Source organism: Tripterygium wilfordii, chromosome 1, assembly GCF_013401445.1.
Source record: "Tripterygium wilfordii isolate XIE 37 chromosome 1, ASM1340144v1, whole genome shotgun sequence".
In the NCBI taxonomy this organism is placed as follows: Eukaryota; Viridiplantae; Streptophyta; class Magnoliopsida; order Celastrales; family Celastraceae; genus Tripterygium; species Tripterygium wilfordii.
This window is the reverse complement of record NC_052232.1, coordinates 1,199,032-1,224,787: the sequence shown is the minus strand read 5'-3', so window position 1 is coordinate 1,224,787 and position 25,756 is coordinate 1,199,032. Positions and strand designations below refer to the sequence as shown.

The window sequence follows — 25,756 nt, the reverse complement described above, 5'->3', positions numbered from 1 at the left end:
TTCCTCGTCAATTCCCATTTACACGAATCAAAACCCAGTAGTCCACCGGCTTCTTATTTGTCTGATCTTGCCACCACGTCAAGTATGTTCCACTGAACCGTTGGGCCCATTCCACGTGGCAGAATCAGAACGGTTCCGTTCCCCCTCCTCCCGCGGGACTACGATTTGGAGGGAAAAAAACTGGGGAAAAAATCAATTAATACATGCAAGGAAAAAAAAGAGTAATAGGAAAGGAAATAATAAAGACAGGGGGCAATGGTTTTGTTGCTTATATACGAGGGCCATTACAGTCCAACACCATAATCTCCCCCCGTCTCTTGGTTTCTTCGCTGGAAAATTGCGACGTCGATCGGTGATTGATATGTACAACCGGTGAATTGCCCTTGAAGAAGTCGCAGGGCGACCCGGCAAGGTATATTTCTTTTCCGATACGACACCTTTTGGTATCTGTTGGGGCTTTTTATAGCTGTGGCACCAGATCTGGTAATTTTTGGTTTGAAAGGTTGGGAGGGAGGGATTTTGAGTTTTCAAACTCTGTTTTTTATTTATTTTATTGGTGAATTTGAGATGGATTTGAAAGGGATTTCGGAAATTTAGGGGTTTGTATTGTGGTGTTGGCGTACATGGACGATCGAATGAGATCTGGTGATCCTCCGGAGATTGTGGTTAAGAAAAGGAACTCCTCTGGTTGTTTGATCGTGAGAAAGAAGGGTATTGATGGAGTGGGCGGGTCTCTTGCCTCGGGTTCCAGGAGGGTTTTAGGGTCGAAGGAAGAGAAGAAGAGACCTAGGTTGGCATTGAGCGATTCTGGGTCTAGTGATGAGCTTTTAGTGCCCCCTCGTAGAAGGGTTGCCCCTGAAACAATTCGGGTCTGTAATGGTTCGAGTGTTTCTGAGAAAGGTGTTGTGGAGGAGAGTGAAATTGGTAGAAAGAGGGATAGGGAAGAGTATTCTAGGTTTAATGAGGTTGGTAGGAATGGTGAGGGGCAGAGTGAAAGGAAGAGGGATAGGTTAGATGTATTCGAGTTTGATGAATGTGATGGTATTGATGTGGAGAGTGTGAGGAGGAAGCATTTCAATGATGTTGGAGCAGAAGTTGGAGGCAGAAGGTTTTTGGAGTCAATGCCAGTAGGTCGAAGTGGTGTTCAGCGGGAATACATGACAGGTTCCAGCAGACAATATATTGAGAAGAGGAAAAATTCTTATTATGAGAAGACAAGTGGCTTTAGTCAGGGAGATCATGTTGATAAGATTAGATTGGAGATGGATAGGGAAGAAGCTCGGCGACCTATATCCACATTACGGGATAAGTATTTGGGTGATTCAAATGCACCCATTAGGGTCCAGGGAAAGAATGGTGTTTTGAAGGTGATGGTAAACAAGAACAAGAAGGTTGGTAGGTCCCTGAGCAACTATGATCAACTTGAAGCTGAGGGAAACTGGAGGGGCTTGAAGACGAATGATAACGTGAACAGGAATGTTATGACACATCCTTCATATTCTAGTGAATCAAGAAGTCTTCAGAAACGTGGTTCACTCATTAGGAAACAGGAAAATCAGTTGAAGTTACGAAAATCATTGTCAACTAGAAAGACCGAGGACCATGACTCAAGTTCAGAGGACAGTGATATGTTGGTGAAGCCCAGCTCAAAGAACATGAAGGCTCATAATTATATGCAGAGATTTTTATCAGCAAAGAATGAGGTCAGTCCTCGGGATTTGGATGATGACAATATCCCATCAAAGGTTGGATCAAAGAATGAGGACCATGACTCAAGTTCAGAGGACAGTGATATGTTGGTGAAGCCCAGCTCAAAGATTATGAAGGCTCGTAATTATATGCAGAGATTTTTATCAGCAAAGAATGAGGTCAGTCCTCGGGATTTGGATGATGACAATATCCCATCAAAGGTTGGATCAAAGAACGTTGAATCTTGCAATTATAAGAGTAGACTATCTACCAAAAACGTTAGGGGTGCCAATTTAGAATCAGAAGCCAGCAATATGTCCCTGAAGGTTGGATCAAAGAAAGTGGAATCTTGTGGTATGAAGGAATCAGCAATGACTAAATACAGCAAGGGTGCTGATACAGATTCGGACGACAGTGATACATCTCCGAGGATGGGGCCAAAAACTGTGGAAGCTCTTTCTTCTACAAAGAGGTTGACTTCTGGAGGTGAAAAAACACCATGCAGTCAGCTCCTTGCTCCAAAAGTTAAAGCAGGAAAGGTTAGACGTGGTAGTGGGACAGAAAAGCAAAAGCTGCGTGAACATATAAGGGCAATGATTCTGAATGCTGGATGGACGATAGATTATCGACCTAGACGAAACAGAGACTACCTAGATGCAGTGTATATTAATCCCAGTGGAACTGCTTACTGGTCCATTATCAAGGCTTATGATGCACTTCAAAAGCAATTAAACGAAGATGAAGAAGAGGCCAAACCTACCGGTGATGGTTCTTCTTTCACCCCATTGTCAGAAGAGGTGCTCAGCCAATTGACAAGGAAGACTCGAAAGAAGATGGAGAAAGAAATGAAAAAGAAGCAGCAAGAAGGCAGTGAGAGCGAGAATGCAGAGGATGTTTGGGCGAAAAAGTCTGCAAGCACCAGGCACGAGGAGGAAAGCGTGGACTGTGGTAGACAAGAAGAGAAACTTAGCTCCTTTATAAAGCACAGTGGTAAGTCTTCGAAGAGCAGAGTGAGTGAAAATGGTCAAAGCTCAAGCCATCATTTGCATAATAGTGCTGAAAAACCATTCTCTGTGTCCAGTTGTCAGCAGTTGCAAGGACAAAAAAGTAGAAAACTTGGCAGATGTACTTTGTTAATTAGAAATTCTAACAAGGGGCTTAATTCAGAAACTGATTGCTTTATTCCATATGGTGGAAAACGTACACTGCTTTCCTGGCTGATTGATATTGGAAGTGTGCAGTTGAGCCAGAAGGTACAATATAAGAACCGCAGAAGGACAAAAGTGATGCTGGAGGGGTGGATTACAAGAGACGGTATCCATTGTGGTTGTTGTAGTAAGATCCTCACGGTATCAAAGTTTGAAATCCATGCTGGAAGCAAATTACGCCAGCCATATCAGAACATATATTTGGACTCAGGAATGTCGTTATTGCAGTGTCAGATTGATGCGTGGGTCAAGCAAGAGAAGGATGAGCATATTGGGTTCCACTCTGTAGACATTGATGGTGATGACTCAAATGATGATACTTGTGGCCTCTGCGGAGATGGTGGGGATCTGATCTGTTGTGATAGCTGCCCTTCAACATTTCACCAGAGCTGCTTAGTTATACAGGTAAGTTTACATTATTATAGCCACATGAAATTTTGTTTCTTGCATGTAATTATTTTTTCCCTTCAATATTTCTGTGGGTTTTAAAAAAAATTTAAACTGTGGTTGAGGATTGAAGGAGAGACATACAGGTGAAATTTCTGGAAGTATTGAGAGTTAAGCGGCCTGTGGACTAAGGATACATGGTTTGTTGAGATTAAAGAATCTAATTCGAACCAGTTGAATGTTTAAGCCTTTTCAAGTTTGTGCTTCAATGTTCAAACACCTATGGTTAGACATTGACCATTTAAAACTCCAAATAAGATAATGGATATAGTTGGAACACCCAGAAAAAACAATGGAAGTTTTTCCCAAATGAAAGAAACATTATTATTCTCTACTTGTTCATTGGACTTAGCTAAATATCTCACTATTTCATAGAAGAATGCTGTTAAGAAGTTAGAGATGCTTATCTGATCTTTAATAGAGCAACTGATAGTTAACAACTCTCCTTACAAGACTTTTTTACTGAGTTGGTCATTGTACCCATGATTTTCGTGGAATAAGGCTATTTGATGTTTGGAATTGCATACGAAAATGGTTGGTCTATTGCTTTTTAATTCTACCATGATGATTTATGACCCTCATTTTCAATGTGCCTTATAGTTAAAAAAAATAATTCATTCAGTTAATGGGAAAAAGTCATGATGTGATATATTGGTGACCATTTTAATCTTCTGAATGGTTCTTAGTACCTCCATGTGTAGAATTTGTTACGCAGTTTATTTTGTTTATTCTCATTGCAGATGCTTCCCCCAGGTGATTGGCACTGTCCATATTGTGTATGCAAATTTTGTGGGAAAGCCAGTGATGATATTGGTCAAGAGAATGATTCAACTGTCCATGCACTTCTCAGCTGCACTCTTTGCGAGAAGAAGTGTATTGTTCTTTTTCTTCCTGAGATTTGTAATTTGTTATATGTGCTCTTACACTGTCATTCTCTTGTATCATCTAATCTTGTGACGAATTTTTTTCTAAATCAAACATTTTGACTTCTGTAGATCACCAATCATGCACACTGGATATTCCTCTTCCTGTTGATTCCAATAGTTCGTCTACTTCTTTTTGTGGGCAGAAATGCAGAGAGGTATTTTCGTTTTCGAAGGATCTCAATAGATTTTATTTTATTTTTATTGCTTTCTAGTTGTTCACAGCATTGTCAGATGATTGCCATCTGTTGAGACTTTCATTCCTGCCCAACTTTTCTCCCAGCTAATTGTAATGTGGTGATACTGAAATGTGATTACTGATATTCTTGTCACTTCTACAGCTCTCTGAGCAGATACTGAAGTATCTTGGGGTGAAACTTGAACTGGAAGGAGGATATTCATGGTCACTCATTCATAGAATGGGTGCAGATTCAGACGCATCATCCCGAGGACTTCCTCAAAGAGTGGAATGCAATTCCAAGCTAGCTGTTGCACTGACAGTTATGGATGAATGTTTTTTGCCCATTATTGATCGGAGAAGTGGAATCAATTTACTGCATAATGTTCTTTATAATTGTGGGTAAGGATCTGGAGTATTTTTTTAACTGCATGGTCGTCAATTATGGGCTGTGGTTTTAAGACCAACCTTGTTAATTGGTTTCTGTTTATTAGATCCATGGCTAAGGGAATTTCGTGCTTGAGTTGGTTATGCGAGTCCTAGGCTACTATGTTCATGATTTCCCCCCATTATTCGTGTTTTTTTTTTCCCTGTATCGTTTTGCATATAACATGCATTTACTGGGTTCTGAGCTTCACTAGAGAGAGCTTACACTGTTGTCAGAGTGATGAAGTTATAATCTTTTTGTTTTGATCCGTATCATAAATTTATCTTGTTTAATCCTATGCTTAACATGCATTTGTCTGACCGCTTGTCATTATTTCTCATAATGTATGACAGAAATGGATGTTGGGCAAAGTAAAACTTGCGATTTAGTTCTCATATACTTTAAAATTGCCGGGGGCACACACAGCTATTCAGACGGAGGACACCATGTGGGTCTTTTCTGGCCCTGCCCTGGTGGTTAATTGATAATGGATTGTCTTGATTTTTGTACAAGTAGGTTATAACTAATAAAAGACAGCTATTTAAGAAATCAACCATGTTACAATTTCTAGTAAGTTTATAAATTTTAATAGTGTAAAATGGTAACTAAAATAATGAGTTTAAACGTCAAACATAAGTTCCTGGTTATCAATACTGGAGACAAAGTCAAGGTTTTGGCTTGCTCATTGCAAGTAGCCTATCATTCACAGCCCTCCTACATGTAGTTCAGTACTTGTGACAGTTCTGAAGAAGCTGGGCCAAAAACAGTCGCCTAAAAGAAAATTCAAGATGGGTCAGACCTGCAAATAGCTTATAAAGTTAAATTTAGCTTTCAAGTTTTCATAATTGATCTTATGACCTGGTAAATGAGGCTCCAGATATTTTAATATGTGAAGATCATTCGGGTGCAGTATCTGAATGATCTTAATACTTTGATAAATTTAACGGGAACTTGTACAATTTTTGTGGTCTATTTTTTTTAATTTTTGTGTGGATTGATCTACATTAATCTTTTTTAATAGTGTTGAACTCTGTGAATTGTACATGTTCTCCCTCCATTTGTATGCATGTGTGAGACGCGTGTTATTACTTTTTTGACAATGATCTGTTTGCTTTTCTGATTATAAATGTGGAAAGCCCTATAGACTGTTATCAATCATTTTATTTTTTACTTTTTATGTGCTTGATTCTTGTGTTTATTGCTTTCATGTACTAGGTTCTTGTGTTTTTTAGTAACTGAACACCTTGTTTCTTTTGTTTTTACAGGTCGAATTTCAATCGGCTGAACTATGGTGGATTCCATACTGCTATCCTAGAGAGGGGTGATGAAATTATATCTGCTGCATCTATCAGGTAGAATGCTAATAATTTCAATTTCGTTCACATATATACTTTGTCCATCAGAGTGTAAGATAAGGACGAAAGCAAAAAAAAAAAATCACTATCAAAGATTGAAATGGTTTAGAATGGAGTTTTTGAAGGAGGGATTTAAAGTATGAAGAAGAAGAACAAGAAAACTAATAAGGTTATCTATCGGCATGGAAATGGTGTAAGAAGTGAAGTATGTCAGTGTGTGGAAATATGCTTTTAATGTTGATAAATTATATTTCCTCCATAAGGTGGGATAGCTCTGGTACTGCTGTACATTGTACTTGGTAATTGTTATAAGTAGCTCTTTTTCTTTGTTTATTCCTTGATTATCCTTTTGATGTTTTAGTCTGTGTTTAGTTTGTTCAGTTACTTCGGTATGATATGTGTGGTTTGAGAATTTAGTTTGTAATTGATAGAAGCAGAATGCTGGTGCACAAGCAAAATTTCTTGTTGTATGATGTTCAATACTGTTTTAAGTTCCATCATGGAGTTCCTTTTAGAGAGAGGTTAATATCAGCGTTTGTGCCACACACGTATGGATTGAGCCTTGCCATGTGATTACATTCTTCTTACAATTTCCTCTCTCCATTTGTTTAGGTTCCATGGCACTCAGTTGGCGGAGATGCCATATATTGGAACTCGCCATATGTATAGGCGTCAAGGGATGTGCCGTCGGCTATTTTGCGCCATTGAAGCGGTAAGATTTGAGAATGTTTTGTCTTTTAGTATTTTTGAATTGACATTGGGAAACTAGATATGAGTTTGCGTTTTGTATCTATTTTTCCGTCAATTCTGATTGACCTTTTATTCTTACTGTTCGTGGCCTCGGGTTCCCCTTGTTTCCTTCCCACTTGAAGGCTCTTCATTCTCTCAAAGTTGAGAAAATGATTATCCCTGCAATTTCGGAGCTTACACATACATGGACAGGAGTTTTTGGTTTTACTTCTGTTGAGGAATCACTTAAGCAAGAATTGAGGTCCATGAATGTGCTGGTTTTCCCTGGTATAGACATGTTGCAGAAGCTCCTCCAGCGAGAGAATATCGAAGAGGATGTCTGTGGTACGGGTTTATAATTCCACCCCCACCCACCTCTCCTTTCTTTTTCTTTTTTTTCAGAGCTATGTTTATCAGGTGTTTTTTGACTTCCAGTAAATGCGAAGCAAATGGAGATCATTGGCAAGCATTCTATTCCATGTGTTGTTGATAATAAATCTGATGTGGATGCCTCTGTTGGGAATGATAGTCTTGAGTGCGATGATGATCACTTGCAAGATGCCAAAATGACCAATGACAGAGTGACTGCTGCAGATTCTGATTCCCAAGGCCCAAGTGTTTCCTTAAGCAATACTTCTGAGATGAGTAATTCCCTGGATGCTTCTCATGAACTTAAAGTTTCACTTGACGGGACATGTACTGATTCTGAATCAGGAGATAAGGTAGCCGAATCTGTGTTGGACGGGAAACGCCACCCAATGCCTGTTATGAGTCACGACATGGAAGAGAGAGAAAATAAATCTATAATGAATTCTTCGATTAAATTTGGCACTCCCTCTTATAAAGAGGGTGGCGCAACTGCTATGGAATCTGATTCTCAGTGTCAAAGTGTTTCCTTGAGTGATACTCCCTTGGTGAGTAGTTCAATGGATGCTTCTAATGAAGGTGGAATTCCAGTTTCAGTAGATGGTACTGTAAGTGCTGATTCTGAATCAGGAGACAAGTTGGTGGAATCTGCTTCCAACAAGGAAGGTGTCGTCTCTGATACAAGTCCCAGGCCTGGTGCACCAGAGATAAAAGGTCAGCAAGTATTGGTTCCTCACCAAAGAGAGAATCCTCAGTCTTGTGAAGGAGATAATGCGAATGATGACCATGCACCGCATGCTAATGTTGCCATGTCTCATGAACTAACAGTCTCAGATATGGGTCCTTATGCTCTGAAGATGAAAAATGAGCCAGCATTGAATTCTTCTGTTGAAGATAATACTCAGGATTGTAATGAAGGTAATGTGGGTAATGAACCTAAACTAAGTGGTAATGTTGCTACTTCTCAGGAACTTAGAATCTCGGCTTAGTTTAGGGTATTTTACCTGTTGATTCTCAACTGGGGGACAGATTTACTGAATGTGCTTCTGCTTCTGATAAGAATTGCCTTATTTTCTCTGACAGGATTGACAACGCAGCAGAGACTGAAAATACGCCAACTTTAAATTCTTCTGTTGAGAATGATACTCGGTCTTGTAACAACGGTTTTGTAGTCAATGCCAATTTCATTAAATGTTAATTTGGAAAGTCTCGAACCAGCTTTGTCTGCAAACGAGATGGTTGCAGAGAGCACCAATTTGCAGAATGATGGAATTCTGCATGTAGCTGCTTCTACTCTCAGTGTGGCGGAAGATATGTTCATGCAGATTAACTGTGAGAACAGAAGTAAGTTTCATGTGGCTTCAGAAGCTGCTTCTAAAGTTACAGGCTATGAAGAATAAATTCTCAATACATTTGATGATAGCTTCAGAACTGGTGTTTGTGTTTGATATGTCTACAACATACGTGTTCACATTGTCTGGAAACAGAATGCCAGGCCAGTAAATGACGTTTTCAGGCTGCATTACCGATTTATTGTGTCTTGATTAGGAAGTAAAGTTCAGCAATTCCCTGGAAAATGGATCTGCTCCCAACTCCGCTTCTGGAAATGTTTCTTACCCCCTTTCCATGGTGAAATCAAATATTTTCATGGATGCTTCAGATAAGGTTATCATTGTAAGTTAAGTCAGAAAAGCTTTTTATGTTTTCAATCACATTGCCTAGAGGCTGGGCTGGTCTTTTTCTGCTGCCAGGTAAGCTACTGGGTACTCCACTTGGTGTAATTGGCTGCCTCTGATGAGTGTACAAGTTTGGAATCCTCTCCCTGTCCTGTATAACTTCGTTTCTTCCACGTATAATACATGAATGCTCATCGCGTTGACATGTTCAATCATTAATGAATTTTAACAGCTTCGTTTTTGTAATTATGCCTGTCATTTCTTTTGCTAGCAGACATGATAGAAACGATATGAGAAGTTACTTTTCACAGTTTTTTTTTTTTTCTTTCTTTTTCTGACTCTCATTTTTGTGGGAGCAACCAATGGTTATTTGATGGTTCACAAGAACATTGGCTTACAGATTTTATTGTCTACATACTGTCTGTGCTGATGGTGAGCCTCAGAATCTTCTTTGAAGTGTTTAATATGAAGCTTGATGGATGAGGCTGAAGAAAGCAGGGTCCTTGTTATTCAGATAGCTGAGTGGGTGTAACTTCATGCCACCAGTGTGGTGTGGATTATTCTAGCGACCCGAAGTTATCCCCCCTCAGTTATCTTAAAGGCATGTTGACGGGTTGGTTCCTTGGTTACCAAAAAGTGTTTCAAGGAGCAGCAATTTCCAGCTAACAAAAGTGATTCATGCAAACATTTCCAGCAGAACCACATAAAAGCTTAGTTTCATTTATATAAAGAACGACTTTACATGGAAGAAAGAAACCTTGGTTTGCCATTCTGAAATCTACTGGCTTAACTATTAGTGCATAATTAAGTTGACATGAATATCTTAGAAGGTACTTTGTTACAAAAATTCTTCAGCTGTACTTAAATCATTCAATATTTCAGATTTAATGCCTTCTGAGAGTGGCACAGATGGACCAGCCTTTGAGTAGAAACTTGCCAAAGATCTGATTGCTTTTTCTGAAATGACATATGATTCCTGCAAATGGTCACAAAATTGTCAACATAAAATGGAATCAACCCAGAAAAATGTCATCTTTCGAACTGGGAAGTCGTGGAACACACCTCGTGAGCAACCTTTTCTTGTCCCCTCCAGCTCCCCAAATACTCTCTAATCGACTCCTTCGCAGCGTCTGCAGTTCGTCTAAATGTTAAGGTATCCTTAGGGTCTTTCTCCAATGAATCGCGACACTTTCCCGGACTTTGTTTTCTCATTTGGATCAAACAATGATTTAACTGCCCCTATTACCCCTTCATCCTTCTCATCTTGGCCAACTAACTTCTCTTCAGCTAGGATAGGTAATGCTGTTAAGCTAGGGCCAGAATCGCGAAAATGGAAGCGCTGGTACAGACCAAGACATGGCGACGGCTTGAAGCAGCAACCTGAGGCACAGGCAAAACATGACACTTGGATTGCAGTGTATCTGTTATTTTGCAGAAAAATAGTCAAGAAAGCAACGGCCAACGAGACTGATTGGGGAATTACTGATTTGGAACGGAAGCTTGCAGATAAAGTTTCAATAAGCCCTTTTCTAAATATAAGATGGTTCAAGATGCACACTACTGAATGTGTCATTCAGGACATTACATGGACAGATTGTAGAAAATGTGATCTACGTATGGCCTAAAAACAAAAGATGGAATGGTTTAGACTTATTCTCAAGCACGGTGATGGGCGTACTCTATACCGAGATGGATTTTGCAAAAACTAATTGACGCACACACAGCTTTAAAAATATCATTGACACAATGCAGATGAATAGATTTTCTCATTAACCATCTCGAAGCTCGACAAACAGAAGCTCCTACACAAATATTGACATAAACATACCAGTTCCAGCCCCAATATTCACACAATTGTTCCCCCAAAGGAGATGAAGAATACAGTCACTTTCACTCACAGTCAGGCTTCAAGATTTTCTCCACCGTTTTGACAATACTAGGGTTGCATCCAGCAAGCATGACAGCCATTTCTTGATGCTGTATCTCAGACAATAAGGCGAAGAATATCCGCAGATTTTACAGAACAGCACCAATATTATGAATAATGATTGAACACCCTCTATCTCACATAAACTAAAGCTCCATTTGCACTTCACTAAAAATGAAAATTTAACCACAAATGCACAGAAACAGAAATCCACAAACCAAACAACCAACTATATTGTTCCGCGCTTTGAGGTCTAATTGAATGTTAAGGGTGGGCTTTATCCATATATACCCATCGGTTGGGACTTCCTACTGACGTGGGATATATGTGGTCTTAACAGAAGACACTCAAATGGATGGAATCATAAACAACAATGGTCAAGACTAGGACATGCTCCAAATGATACTACACAGAACTGAAACCAGCATAGAACAGGGCAGGACCCACCAAACGAAAGTGAAATCCCTAAGAAATCAGTGATAACGAAGAGATGAAAAGAAAGAATTCAAAGTTATTCTCAAGCTTTACCTTGTTCGCTTAAAGCAGCAGACTTGCATTCTCCACCTGAAAAGCTCCGTTGGTTTTTGGTTAAGAAATGATGATTTTATCCAAAAAGGATATAGAGAGCATTTTGGAAAAGAACAAGGGTATTTTAGGTATTTCAGTTACTACGAATCCTACGGTCATGAAATATCTCATACAGAACTTTCCGTGTCAGCAACAGCACCATAAAACGTTCGCACTCTAGGGTTTTTGGTCGCTACAAAAGAGCACAACCTCCTACATTCTCTCTCGCAAGCAAGAGACCTGCAATCGCACAGTCGCAAAACAAGCTGAGAAGCTATGGTGGGTGCTAAACAAGCTGTCTAACGATTCAGGTTTCGATATATATATATTTTAAAATTTCAATGTTCTGCTATTCATTTTTTTTGGTTTTTGGCAGTCGTTGGTGGCAAACGAGGAGTTTCAACATATACTTCGTGTGCTGAACACGAACGTTGATGGAAAGCAGAAGATCATGTTTGCCCTAACCTCCATCAAAGGGATCGGTCGCCGCTTCGCCAACATCGTGTGCAAGAAAGCTGATGTTGACATGAGCAAGAGGTTGGCATTCTTCCTTTTGTTGTTCTATCTTATTTTCTATATGAGTAAGTAGTCGTGAACTTGTTATATGAATTATCCGAATTTGTAGATTTTCTGCCTGATTTTGAACTTTGGATTTGTTTATTGGTTTCAAGGTTGAAATTGAATGTATTTTGCATACGCATTTCATAAGTCTTGTGTTACTTGTCAGCAAGGATCAAAGTTGGGTTTGGTGTGAAACTTTTTGTTTGTAATTAGTTGGGTTTTGTTGAAGTTTTGACTTTGGTGTAATTGGAAATTTTTTTTGTAGAGCTGGTGAGCTAACTGCTGCTGAGCTGGAGAACTTGATGGTGGTTGTAGCCAATCCGCGGCAGTTCAAGATCCCTGATTGGTTCCTTAACAGGCAGAAGGATTACAAGGATGGAAAATATTCTCAAGTTGTCTCAAATGCATTGGACATGAAGCTTAGGGATGATCTTGAGCGTTTGAAGAAGATCAGGTATGCCTAATTGCCTATGCATAATCAGTTCTACGTTTTACAGTTTTATCCCTTCAATTGACTTCTTGTTCTTATTGTTATTCAAATCAGTGTTGTTATCTGATCTCTAAACCATAGATGAAACTGTGGTTGATAAGTTGATTAGCAGTTACTTTCACATACGTTCTCTTTTCTTTTCGTTTTACTTATCTACCAAATGTTATACCTGGCTTAGATATGATGTACATATCTCAATAGTTTGTGCAGTAATGTTCTCAACCTCAACTAAATGAGGGTGCCTCTGAGATACACAGCTAGTTATTTACAGGAGATAGATCTAAAATTCTAAATCATGAAAACAAATGGCTTTGTCTGCATCATAAATGTAACTGGACCAAGACAAAAGCTCTAAATCCATTTATCTGAAACAATAGAAAACAGTCTTTCCTCTGAAAGGCTCTTCTATTTTTTCTTTCCACATAGTCCTAAAGATGAGTATTTGTGTAGAACCAACATGTCTTGTGATCCCTGTTGATCCTCTGCCATAGCTTCAGGCGTCTAATTCTTCCTTCTCATAGTTAGCAACTTCCCAGCTCATACTCTTGAAGTTGCAAGCAGCGCTTCTAAGCTCACTGGCTTACTTTCGTTGAAGGATTATGTGTGATGCATTCATTGCTGAATTTACAGTTTTACACAAAAAAGCACCTATTAGTCATCAAGAAACCTAGCCTTGAAGGTTGTGAATAGTGAGAATCCTTTCTTTAGTGTCCTCAGTCCTCTCAAGCAAAGAAAGTAGTCTTTGCAGGACTCTATTTTTCCTTGTTTCCATGGAAAATCTGATCTGCCAGTTTAGGAAGATTGCAAAAGGGGAGACAGTTTCAATTTGGTAGGAAGTAGGAACTACTACTCCAAATGAAGAGATCTTTGATGTGGGTCGGGGTCTTCTAAATGGCTTCAAAAAGGTTTTGATAATGGTCCAACACCACTCCTTGGCACATTTATTATCTACTGAAAAAATATGGAATGTCAGTTACCAGTGTAAAATAAACTCATTACATGTACAGGAGGTTCTTAACTTACTTATCAACAGATTGTGTTTTACATTTGTTCCTTTCAAGTATTTTTTTTTCACTTTCTGAGCTTCACTATGCTTTATACAGTTCATTTGTAGCTGAAGTTTGTATTTATGTTGGTCAAATGTTGTGATCTATAAGAAAGTTTCTGTTTTCTTTTTAATTAATGAGCAGGAACCACCGTGGTCTTAGACACTACTGGGGTCTTCGAGTGCGTGGTCAGCACACCAAGACAACTGGCCGCAGGGGGAAGACTGTTGGTGTCTCAAAGAAGCGTTAAATTATGCCTCTTTGTATTAATTTGATGTCTCCCTCCCGCAACAAATTTTGTTTTATTTTTAGGTTTTACAAGTCTAGGGCGGAAGGGATGCAGTAATTTTGTGGTGGTAGGGTTGGCATCAGATATCTTGATATCAATACCTTATGTTGACTGCTTAATCTTTCTTTTCAAGATTTTATTATAATGTTCTGCATTGCATTAGCTGATTACTATTTTATCGAGCGTGCACACAGTTTCTTTCCCAAGGTTATGAATGAATATAAGTTTCTCATCGCCATTTTGCAAGATCAAATGTTATTTTTTGCTTCTTGTTTAATGGTAGGGAGTGCTACTGTATCCATTATTGCTGGCATCAAAATGTAAATGTTGGATCATTTTTTCTTTTCTAGTTTATTTACATGAATTGGGCCTTATTTCAGTCTCTTCATGGCTGTTTACCTGCAAATAGGTAGTGTATTCAGGAGGTTTCTTGTTTTTCTTCTGTTGTTGGATTTATGTGGGAAGCGTGTCAAACCATGACAAAAAATAAAAGTTAATCTGACAACTTGCTAGTTGAAACAATGCTATAAAATGTGCTTTTTGTACAACTTCTTATTAATTAGCTAAAATTTAATTATATCCAGTGTCGGATCATTTTTTGCTTTTTGTATAACTTCTTATTAATTAGCTAAAATTTAATCATACCCACCTAAAATTTGCACAATTTTCTCTGTTAAGACTTTGTAAATCGGCGGTCGATTTTTTGACATAAATTTAGGCGAAACCGATTGTTCGGTTGGATAATGATGGTTAGATCGGTTTTTTTGTTTTTTCGATCGATCCTCATTAAATTCACTATCGATTTTTGTCGATTTTTTGATATAAATTTATCTAATTAGTTGGTCGGTTATTAATGGTTTGATTGGTTTTTTAGGTTGATCTCACTAATATGAAATTAACAATAATCGATCAAAGTGTCATTTCGAGATACGATTTTTTAGATAGCCCTATTTGTATAACTTCTTATTAATTAGCTACTTAAATACGAAGATTTTTTTTTTTTTGAGAAGAAACTTTTTTATTTTATGAAGTAAGTGAAAAAAAACTTAATTTTATAATTATATCCAGTGTTTTCTTATGGTCCTATCTTCTTCAGTTCTTCGCCATTGTCGTCGGCTTTGTAGTTCCTACGCACCAAATACGCACCGCTTTTAGAAACCCTAAACTCCACGCCACAGAATGGCAGGTGGTTCCTATCCAAAATCCTCCTACCACAGACCACCACCACCCTCCTCCTCCTTTTCACATCGAAAATCCCGCTGGGAATCTTCATCCGGCGCCGCCACCACCTCTAAAAACAATAGTAGTAGCAGCAACAAGCCACCGGATCCCAAATCCTCCGATCCGAAGCACAATAAACCGCCCTCAAACCCGGCCACTCCCAAGCCAGTCGCAACCCAGAGCCCTGCTGCTCACTCCCAGCCCGTCGCCACCGGCCAAGGCCAACACCCGCACCCTCCTCATGTGGGCCCATTTCCCTTTCCTGACCTCGCCGTGGCCCTTAGACCACCGCCTCCGCCGTCCTACGGCTTCCACGTATTGGAACGCCGCACTATTGCTCTCGCCGATGGCAGTGTCCGCTCTTACTTCGCCCTCCCTCCCGGTTACCAGGATCTTCCACACCCGTTGCCTCGCCCCATGCTTGGCGTCCCCGAAATGGGGGCTTACGGCCGGTTCCCACCTAATGCACCAATGAGTCCTGGTGGGTTACGGGACAATAGGGACAGCTGGAATCCGATGGTGGGCCCGGGAGAAGGGTCGTCCAAGAGGAAATACAGGGCGGAGGAAGAGAGGCCAAAGCAGTTCTTTAACCCAAATGGTTATCCGATGGGGCCTGGCCCAGACCATTTCTCTGCGGGAACAGGTAGCCATTTCGGTAGGGGAAGGGACGAAATGAGGGCGCCCAAGTATATGAGAACCGAAGCAGAGCATGGAAATGTGAAGACTAAGCATCTGGAGGTAGACCAGGCTGCGCTAAAGAAGGCGGTCCTGCACTTCGTAAAGATTATCAATGAGAACGTAGGTCAGAGGAGGACTTACTTGGAGGATGGGAAGCAAGGGCGGATTCAATGTGTTGCCTGTGGCAGGTTTGGTGAAATTGGGCTGGTTTTGCTTCTTTGTTGTTATTGTGTGTTTATAACTTTACTAGTGGTGAATGTCCTGTTAAGATTGCTTATGAGGAAGTACCTCATATGGTTTCAGCTTTTGACGTGGTGACAAAACCTTTTTAATTACTATATTAAGGGAAGTTGCGACTTTGCTGGTTTGTCTAAATGTTTTGTTTTAATGTCTTAGTGTTGGCTTGTTGCAGGATGAGTTTAAGATCTTATAAAAGCTAGTTTGTGTGATGTTATTCCTTCAAAGAACATTTTAAAATGATCAGTTGAATGGATTATATATATATATATATATATATATATATATAATTCTAGAAGGTATGTAGTTTTGGTGAGTATGTGTTCGAAATTACCTACTTGATATTCTCTCTCTAGTAAACCCTTCTGATGTTTTATGCCTTGAATATGCTCCACTTATTTTTTGGTTCCTTGTGTTCAGATTATTTTGTGCTTGAGATTGGTATTTTTGCAAATTGATTATGCTTGGTGGATTTGTTACTGATTTGGCAGTTCGCATACTTGCTGAATTTTGAGGTGGTAAAATTAGGACATGCCAAAGTGAAGATATTTGAGTCCAATGCTTCTTAATTATTTAGATCTCACCTTTTCTTTCCTCTACACCAATAATATGGTTTTTACTCCATTCAAGTTTATAGAAAAATGATGAGATGGTTGATTTATGACTAGTATCAATTTTGTGTTCTGCAATTTTGATCCTTAACAGTATAATTAGGGGCAAAGGTTTTGTGTACTCAGATATGTATGTCATATTTTATGGGTAGCAATTTCCAATAAAATTCTGAATGCTTGCTTCATTTTACACCCTGATGCTTAGTGGCTCAATTTGGTTGGATTCTTTCAGTTTGTAAATCTTGTTTCTGTGATTTATTTGGAGAAGATTGCAGGCATTTAGCTTAAGAAGGCCTAATCTGGATTAGGCCTAAGCTATTTTTTTGTTTGACATTCCTTATCCATAGGTTTTATGGATATATATATATGTATATATATATATATATATGAATGTTCCTGTCATTGCAGGAGTTTTTAGCTCAGGTCCTTGTTTACAAGAATGTTTCTTCTCAAGATGGTCACTGATCATTTTGCATAGTTGTCTTGTCATGATGTGTTTATTGTCATTATTTCCATCACTACTTCAGCTACTTTTTTCCGATTTTTTTTTGTGTCGTTTGATTGTCTCGTGGACACAACTGTGTGATTATTGTATGATTCTTTCTAGGAAATTTATGCAATAAATTTCTTGTTATACCATCCAAATTTTTGTCTTGTTTGCCTTTCCTTGTTATGGACTAGAATTTCCATTGTCCATCATTTCTTGGTATCTTAACAGGAAATAAGTAGCTCTCTTTCCTATTTACTTTCATTTTAACTATGGGTTTGCAGTAGATTCATCTTTGGTGGCGAGCAAGCTTATATCAATTATTATGGTATAGAAGCTGTGGTTTTATCCATAGAGCTTTGCATTCCAGTCATAACTCAATCAGTGAGGCTCTTATTCGTGTGATCTCTTGCCTCAGTGTTGTTTTCTCTACAACAGAAATCACGAATACGAGGGAATATTTTCTGGATATTCTTGTACTAACTAGGTCTGCCTTCTGATTACTTCGTACGTTATCTTCATGGGTATAACGGATCTGCACATGGTAAAGATTTCTGTTTTGAGTTGGTAGTCTTTACTCTGTAACCCCTAAATACGAATTTACGTTATCTTCATGGGTATAATGGATCTGCACAGTAAGAGAAGAAATTATGGCTGAATGGAAACAAAATATGATAATTATGGCCTATAAAGCAGTATTCCAGCCCAGATTCATCGTGCAGAAAAGGAAAAAGGTTGTAGAAGAAGAAGGCTCGAAAGAACAGCAAGAAAAAGCTAGAAAAGAATGGGGAAAAGAGGGGGAAAGGTGTGCAGCAGACAACATGGAAGAAAATCCAGCAAGAAAAAGGTTTGAGCAGTGTGTCAATTTATTCCATCCCCTAAAAAAGGTTGGCATCTAGGTTTATAAGTAGGGATATAACTGGACCCAATTCCCTTGTGTAGGAGTCTTAAAATGATAGCACAACTTAAAGTAACTTTATAGAAATGTGGACCTCCTCTCGATATCATAGGATGAAGTAAAGCTCCAGAAAAAATTTCTGGTCAAACAAAAATATAAACTAGTTGAACAAGAGTACAAGACTCTTAAAGAAACAAAATTTTGATTTACATGAGAAGGCAGAGTAGTTAGGTCAATCTTTTTGTTGGCTATAACTTGTATTTATTCCTTAATCTTCTTTCAGTGGATACCTTGTTAGTTGTTACTTCATCAATGAGTTTGACCTGGATCTTAGTATTTGATGACTGATCTGAAAGTTATTCCAGTGTTTTAAATTTAAATCAGATTTGTTTGTTTATATATGTTACCCTATGGGTAATGTACCAGGAAGGCAGGCATATTATATGTTTTGCTGCCTCACTTTGATCTGCAGACTATTCTTTGTTGTATTTCCTGTTGTTTGAGCTCAGTGACGTATTACTTAGGTCCATTCATCTTACTTATTACATGGAATTTGGAGGCTTTCTGGATTTTGCTTGGGTTATCTTTTTCCATTTCCAGTTCCTCCTTAATCCCTTAAATTGAATTGCTTGAAATTGCATTAACCATTAACATGGGACCTGTAGTGGGCTGTGTAATAGAAAATTAAACCATCATGAACATATGCTCTCAAGTGTCTTTTGGTGAATTAGAGATGTTCGAATTTTGTGTTGTGCTGCAAGTCTGCAATAGCAACATACTGCCTTATTTTTTTCCCTTTTCATTCTAATGCATTTCCAACTTAAATTGTCAGTTATTTTATAGCTGTGTGAATTAGCATCAACACCATGTACAACGAAGGTCAGGGTTTAGAATTTTTTTCTCATTATCTGATCTTACCTTGTCAAAGGTGTGGATTTGATGTGAGGTTCTTTTTTCCACCTAAATTGTTTTGAGATTGATTCTGCCTGTTATTGCGTGTGTTTCCTTGGACCTCCCTCTATTTTATTTGCGAATTGAGAGCAATGGTCTTGGTTATCCATTGATATCTGGACAGGTTAGAATATCTGTGAAGTTTATAAAAGAAGGGAAAATAAGAAGATACACTGGCCTGAATCTCATGTTTATTTTCTATCTGGTATAATTATTCGTGAGCTTATACATATTTTTAAAATCTTAGTATTAGTGATCTTGGGATGACTGCGCGCTAGCTGAAGTGATAAAGACACCAATTGAGCAAAAGATGAATGCAGCATTCTGAATTGGTTTATCATGTGAATGAAGACCATGGATCATAGCTGAGGTTATCTGGGTAACATCTGGATAACTGTCAGCTTATTGATTCCATTCTTGCTCGGTGTTTAGTTGTCCTTGGGGCAGTTTTTGTCTAGCCAGAAGAGACCTTGCTATTTTAGCTTTTACTAAATGCATTCTTGATCTTTAGCTGTTTGCTTGTGCCTTGAATTTGTTTCTCGGACTGTTTCATTTGTTACCTTTATAACCCTAATAATTAGAACTTATGACTGATAGCCATATCCGTGAGGAAAACCTGAAGTGTAATTCCTCGATGCTCTTGATATGCAAAACTACAGGTTGTCTAAAGAGTTTCCAGATACCCATGGTCTTATAATGCATGCATACAACTATAATAATGCCAACTTGCTTGTGGATCACTTGGGTTTACACAAGGCTCTTTGTGTATTGATGGGGTGGAACTACTCAAAGCCTCCTGATAACTCAAAAGAGTATCAGTTGTTACCTGTTGATGAAGCAGCAGCAAACAAGGATGATCTGGTTATGTGGCCGCCTATGGTGATAATTCATAACACAATCACAGGGAAGGGTAAAGAAGGCCGCATGGAAGGTTTAGGAAACAAAGCAATGGATAGCAAAATAAAAGGTACTTGTGCCACTTATTTTCCATGTTACCAATGATGTTGTTAGTTGTTCCCAGGTCGAGGGAGTGTTGTGCATGTATAAATTATGTTGTCAGATGGACAGTCTGTACTGAGTCAACCATATTTTGCTCCATGTTGTTTAGAGTGTCTCTCCCTTGTTGTCAGCAAGAAGCCTTCTCCAAAAGTGTTTTAGACCTTGTTTCGTGCCCGCATTTCTTTGTTTTGTCGCCAACTTAGACCAGTACTTGGCTTTATTGCTTGCTTCCATTGGGTACGCTTTGCTGCTTCATTAGTCATTACAATCAACAAAGCCGTAGTATACTAGTATCTATTATTTGCTGGACTTTACATGATTCCATAATGAAAATTGTTGCAAGTTCACCATGTGAATTCTATTCTTTCATTCACGCCAGTCTGAAAATTCGTGTTAAATTGAGTCTATATCGTTCATACCCTTCTTTACGACTATTACTTTTATCCATGTCTTTTCTGGTTTCCTCTTCTCTTTTTAGCATCTCCAATACATATTTATCACTCTTCTCTATTTTAAGCTACATTTTCCTCTGGTTCATGCTTCTTGTTGACCGATATGCATGTGTTCATTATTGTTTGGAATTTCATTTTTGTTACTACTTGCTTGAGACCTGGTGTAACTTGGCTTATGCCTTCTCACTGAAGATGCTAGGTGCATGCTTCACTGAGTACGTGACACTTCTCTTTCATGAGATCATTCACTTCATTTTTTGTTTTACGCTCGAATATTCATAGAAACTTTGTTTTGGATACTCAATGCTGTTTATGTTACATTCCAATGTAGACTCTTTAATCTCGTCTTACATGGTGATTTTCTGAAATGCCATCCTCCCAGGAGTTTTGCTCGTATGCTTTGTATTTTTCCCTCTCTGAAGTTTCTTTTTCATACTCTGTTTATTTTATAATTCCTTTTCTCCCATGCTAAAAGCTTGAGCAGCACTGTTATTGTTGTGCTTTGTTTTCCCTTGTATCGCTCAACAATGGCTTACTACTGGCTTTTGCAACTGTAGCTTTCTAATTGAGTATTTAGGTTTTGATCTCTCAATATTCATGTTCTTCTGAATGTATGTCATGAGTTGTTTTGGTTGTTTTTCTTATGCTATGAAATGCATTGATGATTAAACAATAGGGGATGCTGGGCTAGTTTTTGACACTGGAAAGATTGCTGACTCAAAAAGATTTTAGACAAATGGCATGAACCTCTTAAGGAAACTGGAGTAGTGAGGTCATTGTACTACTACGTTGTTAACGTAGTCTCCAGTTGAGCTGCTAATTCTTTGTTGTTAGGTAGTTTCACTTTGATGATTGCATTCATATTGTGGGCATTTAGCCTTACTAGCTTTTCTTATTATGTAAATGACAAAAGTCCCCAGTGATCGTTTTGCCAATTTGTTAGTTGATTTGCTGCCCTGATAGTGCATCAATCCAACCTTGGAGTGATTTTATGTGAAATTCTGTCAGCTGTGTCTACCTTGTTGGCACATTACACTTCAACAACCCTAAGCCAACACAATGTGACCTGAGCATGAGAGAGTTGGTGTTGAATTGAGCTTTCTTAGAACTTCAAGCTTGTGCTTTAGTTAGTCTGCATCGCTCAAATTACTAATTCATTTTGATGGGAATGTTGGTTTTACTTTATCATAGAAGAGTTAGAGCCACTGAACTTAGGATGCCAACTTTCCCTTTTGGGATCCCAAGAAAGGCCCAAAGAACAGATAAGGTTCCACAGTTGCAACCTGGACTTAGCAGGTTTAGATTACGGAAACAGTGCCTCAATATTTTTTGGGGGGGCTGTGCACTTACTTTCTGTGAATCCTTTGGTGGAGGAGCTTTGTACAATCGTGCATCCTCCAAGAAAGGCGTTGGAAACTATTTTCGTTTTTTACTAAACTTGAAGATGTATTAGTAACTATCTTTTGGCAGTTGGGAAGGGCTGGGGGTGCGGAACTTGGCTGAACACCATCATTGTTCTTTCTCATTTGATTTTTTTTTGTTATGGCCTCACTATATACATCTTTGTTTGAGTTTTGCGAGTAAGTGGATGGCTTTGGTACTATCATTATGTTTGGTACTTCGGTTCAGGCGTTCAGCCACTACCTAGTTGTTTCCTGTTATTTAAAGCATTATGTTCCTTTCCGTAATGGCTTTCCATCTTCAAGTGCAATCAAATAGAGATTCAGCTTGAGAAACATCTGTGTTTCTTGTGTAATTTTCTTTGATAACGCAAATAGGTAAAAAGCCTAAAGAAAGTATACTATAATGTTTCTTAGGGAAATTTCACATTTAGTTATAGCTCAGTTTCTGAGCACTCACTTATTGCGCTATTGTTGTTCTCGAAGAAGAATCAAATTACGGTCTCCAGTGTATTGAATTGGACCACAGCTCGTGTCTGTGTGATTCAATTCATGTTATGTTACAAATTGCTTTTGCGGTTGTGTTTGAAGGACGGTCTTGTAAATATTAGATTTTCCTGGCCAGTTCACATCACTTTAGAAGTGAGTGTGTCAAGATTTCTTCAGTTCTTCTATTTTGATCTTTCTTGTACTATTTGGACATCCATTCACTTTTCGTTTGCACTTAGGAAGTGGCCAATATCCATTCGGCCATTGACAGTGATCTGCAGAAGTGTTTATTTGACTTTTTGGTCCTAATTTCTCTGGTTTCATGGCTTCTCTACTGGATGTGAAATGTGAATTTCTCTGTCTTATCTTAATATCTTAGTTCAATATGCCTCTTCCCTTTTCCTTCTTTCTTCTTGTCAGATTTAGTTTACCAGTCCAATTTTACAGTTGTGACAGCAGGATAAGTGTAAAAAGAAACTGCTATCTATCCTCGCTTGTGTGGATGCTGACACATAGCCAATAGCCACTTTGCAAGTGCGGTTATCTATTTTTTAGGTTTCCCACCTGTAGATGGTAGTTAGGGTGGTCTTGAAATTTCTTCTTCAAGAGGATCTCATGCACATTATGCTTTTTCTGATTGTTGTTCATTTCATTAGGAACCCAGATATCATATGCTTACCCACAATGATTCTCATAGGATTTGTAGAGCATTAAGTATTGAACTAAACTTTAACATGCTGTCCTTGTTTCTTTCCAATTTTTGTCATTTCCAGATCTTGGATTCGGGAGTGGCAAATCAAAGTCCTTGTATGGAAGAGATGGCCATTTGGGTGTTACTCTCATAAAGTTTACTGGTGACGAGTCAGGTCTGAAAGAGGCTTTGCGGTTTGTAGAATACTTTGAGAAGGATAATCTTGGACGCAAGGATTGGGCTCGTCTGCAGCCATTGACATTAGGCAAGGATGACGAGAAAAATCCGAAGCTTGTGAAGGTGGATGAGAGGACTGGGGAGAAAACAAGGATATTATATGGCTATCTTGCAACTGCTACTGATCTGGACAAGGTAGATTTTGACACAAGAAAAAAGGTTGTGATTGAGAGCCAAAGGGAAATCCAAACACTCAAGTAGATCTTGGGTAACTTTAAAAGGTAAAATAGCACATTTCAATTCTATTGATGTTAATGATTCTCTGATTCTAGGTTTGTTAGAAGACATAAAAGCTTTATCTGGATCATCTCTTTATGGTCTTTTAAAGAGATGGCAGTCGACAATTCTGGGTGCTGATTGTTGTACAAATAGTAGATATGTTATTTAGTAGTTTTTCATGATCCAGCCCCTGTCAATTTAGTTAGAATTCTCTATCCCAGTCCAAATACCTTTGGAAGCTAATTAGCATCGAGTGTCTGCCCCGTTTTTCGCCTTTTTGTTGAGTTGCTGCAAACTTTCCAGTCTTACCATTCTTACCACCTTATGATAAATGAGATTAGATGACGTCTTGACTGCTTACTGAATAAGTTTCAGCCTTGTCTGAAATTCTGAATGCAGAAGACTTGCTTTGTGGATAAAGGCCTCACCCTTAATAGGGCATGGATTGCTTTGGGCTTTGGAGAACAATTTAGGAATGTAAAAGCAAAATAGCTTCTATTTGGTGGTGAGGACTTAAGAATGGCTTTATGGGGACAATCGGCTGGGCTCATTAGTCATCAAGCGCAAGGCATGTTCAGAAATTACTGGATTGAAGGTCTTCTGGCCAAGTATTGGGAAATAGCAATGGGACAGCTGTTTTCTGATGCACCCTTGTGACAATTCAAGACGAGGATCAGATTATCTCAAGAACATCTGAGACCTCATAGTTAAAAAAGTCGTAAGATGCTGAGATCTAACGGAGTTTATTTTTCTGAGTTGTTATTTATCACGTAGTTATTCTTTTTTTTCATTTGAACAGAAAGAAAGATCATGTGGTACTACATCACTGCATGCATCTTGTATGCTATGGTTTATGGACTTAATCTGGAATGGAGTCCTCAGATCTAGGTTTGTCTTAATTCTTATTGTACTCTTCTGTGCGACTGTACCCTATGCACCTAGTGGTGTGGAAGGAAACACGGTGCGATCACTAAAAAGAAGTTAGTATTTTCTTTAGATTTGAGTGGTTTGATATTGGCTTTAGCATTTGATCATGAAGAGATGCTTCTTACTTATATGCAAGGTTTGTTGCAGACCTTGAGAAGAATCCCCTTCCTCATTCATTGATTGATAAGAGATGATTTCTGCCCTTGCCAAGATTGATGATTATATTTTCTTTCTCAGCTAGCATGGTGGAAGAAATTATAGCTGTTTTGACAAGTTTTTCTGGGAATGTTCATTTGACTTTTAGTTCAAGTTTTATAGAACATCTGTCTGAAACCTCTTGCCAAAAGTTTTGATATAACCCAATTTGTTTTGTGTGTGCAAGATCAAGTGGTTTGTTCATAACACCTTTTTCTTTTTTTAGCATATCAAGGTTTCTACACTTACTCTTTTTTTTTTTGTTGGTGTAAGGCAAGGTTTTGTTAACGAGAAAGGAGGAAACTAGGGGGACTACGCCCGACATAAGTCCAAACGTTTTGCATTTCAAGAACACTAACGGACGGGAATGCAATCGGTCCACTTACCTCTGTCTATTACTATTATTTTCCCTCATTTTGTCTGTTGTGCCTACTTGGTGTTGAAAGGAGACATGGTGCAATGAGTGTCACTTTACATGTCTGGACTAAAACTTTTCTTTCAACTGATGGGTTTTGATCTTTGGATTCTCATCTTCTGACGACATCTGCTAATGAGAAAGGATAAAGAAGGGACTTTAAACAGGGGGGCTGCTATGTAAAAAAAAGAAAAAGAAGAGCTTCAATCAAAGAGAAACAGAGTGCAATGCACAGGAGATAAAAGTTGTGCCTTCAACTCCCTGTTAAAGTTGATTGTTTCATTTCATTAGTCTAATTATTTTGGGTGCTCTTGGTGGAGATGTAGGTTTTCGACATTCAATATGGGGCCTAAACTCGATCGTCAAGAGTATTATTTCAAGTGGAAATGGAACTTAGGATTTCCCGATTTCATTTTCACCTCCTACTTTACTAGCTAAATTAAGGTTGGTCTTTTTCTTGAGGTCAAAGATGGACCCAAGCTTAAATAATTTTATAAATTTGAGAATACATTCCTTGAAAGCAGCAAACGTGCATGGAATGAGTAATGACAGAATCCCTTTTTATGAGGAGAACAGATAGTTTAGTTAAATAATGGGTTTTTCGGAAAAGTAACACTTTTTTAAACCAAATTTTGAAAACTAACCCACTTTTTTAAAAACATGAAATCTAACACTTTTTTGAAAGGAATTGTCCCAAATACCCTTATTCCACATTGGAACGACATAGTTTTGGTTCAAAGGCCGGCCTCCACTTCCCGCGACATCCTTCAC

At 38.6% G+C, this 25,756-nt stretch overlaps 3 protein-coding genes and 1 pseudogene across 6 annotated transcripts; 3 read left to right on the top strand and 1 right to left on the bottom strand.

The window, feature by feature from the left end:
• The first annotated feature begins 166 nt into the window (after positions 1–166).
• Positions 167–9,308, top strand: LOC119992952. 2 transcript variants are annotated; one of them, XM_038840938.1, is made up of 9 exons: positions 167–1,745; positions 1,911–3,302; positions 4,085–4,217; positions 4,340–4,425; positions 4,609–4,847; positions 6,138–6,224; positions 6,840–6,939; positions 7,100–7,301; positions 7,392–9,308. In XM_038840938.1, exons 1-9 carry the CDS (start codon positions 624–626, stop codon positions 8,309–8,311), a joined length of 4,281 nt encoding a protein of 1,426 aa, XP_038696866.1. In that variant the 5' UTR covers positions 167–623; the 3' UTR covers positions 8,312–9,308. The 2 variants fall into 2 exon arrangements, with proteins under 2 accessions (XP_038696866.1, XP_038696119.1); XM_038840191.1 differs by having other exon boundaries at positions 167–3,302.
• A 109-nt stretch (positions 9,309–9,417) lies between these two features.
• LOC119994588 lies at positions 9,418–11,446 on the bottom strand (annotated as a pseudogene).
• A 214-nt stretch (positions 11,447–11,660) lies between these two features.
• LOC120016494 (40S ribosomal protein S18-like) lies at positions 11,661–14,054 on the top strand. The gene is made up of 4 exons (XM_038869337.1): positions 11,661–11,771; positions 11,869–12,029; positions 12,319–12,507; positions 13,734–14,054. Exons 1-4 carry the CDS (start codon positions 11,769–11,771, stop codon positions 13,837–13,839), a joined length of 459 nt encoding a protein of 152 aa, XP_038725265.1. The 5' UTR covers positions 11,661–11,768; the 3' UTR covers positions 13,840–14,054.
• A 906-nt stretch (positions 14,055–14,960) lies between these two features.
• On the top strand, positions 14,961–25,170 carry LOC119993431. 3 transcript variants are annotated; one of them, XM_038840758.1, is made up of 4 exons: positions 14,961–15,965; positions 19,621–19,928; positions 23,075–23,450; positions 24,844–25,170. In XM_038840758.1, exons 1-3 carry the CDS (start codon positions 15,058–15,060, stop codon positions 23,428–23,430), a joined length of 1,572 nt encoding a protein of 523 aa, XP_038696686.1. In that variant the 5' UTR covers positions 14,961–15,057; the 3' UTR covers positions 23,431–23,450; positions 24,844–25,170. The 3 variants fall into 3 exon arrangements, with proteins under 3 accessions (XP_038696686.1, XP_038696607.1, XP_038696540.1); XM_038840679.1 differs by lacking the exon at positions 24,844–25,170 and adding an exon at positions 23,851–24,532; XM_038840612.1 differs by lacking the exon at positions 24,844–25,170 and adding an exon at positions 23,848–24,532 and having other exon boundaries at positions 14,962–15,965.
• The last annotated feature ends 586 nt before the right edge of the window (positions 25,171–25,756 follow it).